This window comes from Myotis davidii, unplaced genomic scaffold, assembly GCF_000327345.1.
Source record: "Myotis davidii unplaced genomic scaffold, ASM32734v1 scaffold150, whole genome shotgun sequence".
In the NCBI taxonomy this organism is placed as follows: Eukaryota; Metazoa; Chordata; class Mammalia; order Chiroptera; family Vespertilionidae; genus Myotis; species Myotis davidii.
In genome coordinates this window covers 770,368-771,112 of record NW_006283437.1, presented here as the reverse complement: position 1 = coordinate 771,112, position 745 = coordinate 770,368, and the positions used below count along the sequence as shown (strand labels likewise).

Here is a 745-nt window from a genome sequence, read left to right as displayed (position 1 = left end):
CCCTCTCTCCGCAGGGGCTGTGAGGGCCTCCAGCGTCTTCCCCATCCTCAGCGTCACGCTGCTCTTCTTCGGCGGACTCTGCGTGGCGGCCAGCGAGTTCCACCGCAGCAGGCACAACGTCATCCTCAGCGCGGGCATCTTTTTCGTCTCTGCAGGTGAGCACCGGCCCCGCCCTGAGATCCGCACAGACACCACACCGGCCAGGGCCAGGGGCAGGGCCGTGCTGCTCAGGGCTCCGTCCAGGGAGAAGCGGGAAAACGTTCGCTTGTTAGGTTAGGACGGAGGGCCCACGGACTTTAATCAGAACAGAGATGCCGACACTCGCGAGGGGTGGTGTGGAGGAAAGACGGGAGGCGACGTGCAAGGTCAGCTCAGGGGGCAGGACCGAGGGGCGCCCACGCTCGCACGAGGGCGAGCGGCCTGAATGGCGTTTGGCCTGAGAGACGGGTCCGAGTGTTTGAAAGGTCCAACTTCCGCTCACCAGGGCCTCTTCGCACAGGATGATCTCTGGCCGTTGGAGGTATGTGCCTGTTGGTTTACTACTGCTCAACGCTCTTCAAGGGCTCAAAGCTGCAGGTCGCTCAAAGCATCTCTGGGAACAAGGCAAAGCCAGCAGCGCCAGACTTGCCAGGGGAAGAGTTAGCCCACGGCAGCCCTGAGCAGAGGGGGCCCCGATGAGAGACAAGCTGCAGAAGGGCTGCTCTCTGCCGGCTCTCTCCTCCCTTGTCTCCACTCTCCTCGTCTT

At 63.1% G+C, this 745-nt stretch overlaps 1 protein-coding gene across 1 annotated transcript in view; it reads left to right on the top strand.

Moving 5' to 3' along the window:
- CACNG3 (calcium voltage-gated channel auxiliary subunit gamma 3) overlaps positions 1 to 745 on the top strand; it is an 84,659-nt gene that overhangs the window by 79,538 nt on the left and 4,376 nt on the right. The window contains exon 3 of the mRNA XM_006753610.2: positions 15 to 155. Within this exon, the coding sequence (XP_006753673.1) occupies positions 15 to 155 (141 nt within the window). The remainder of the gene's footprint in view (positions 1 to 14; positions 156 to 745) is intronic.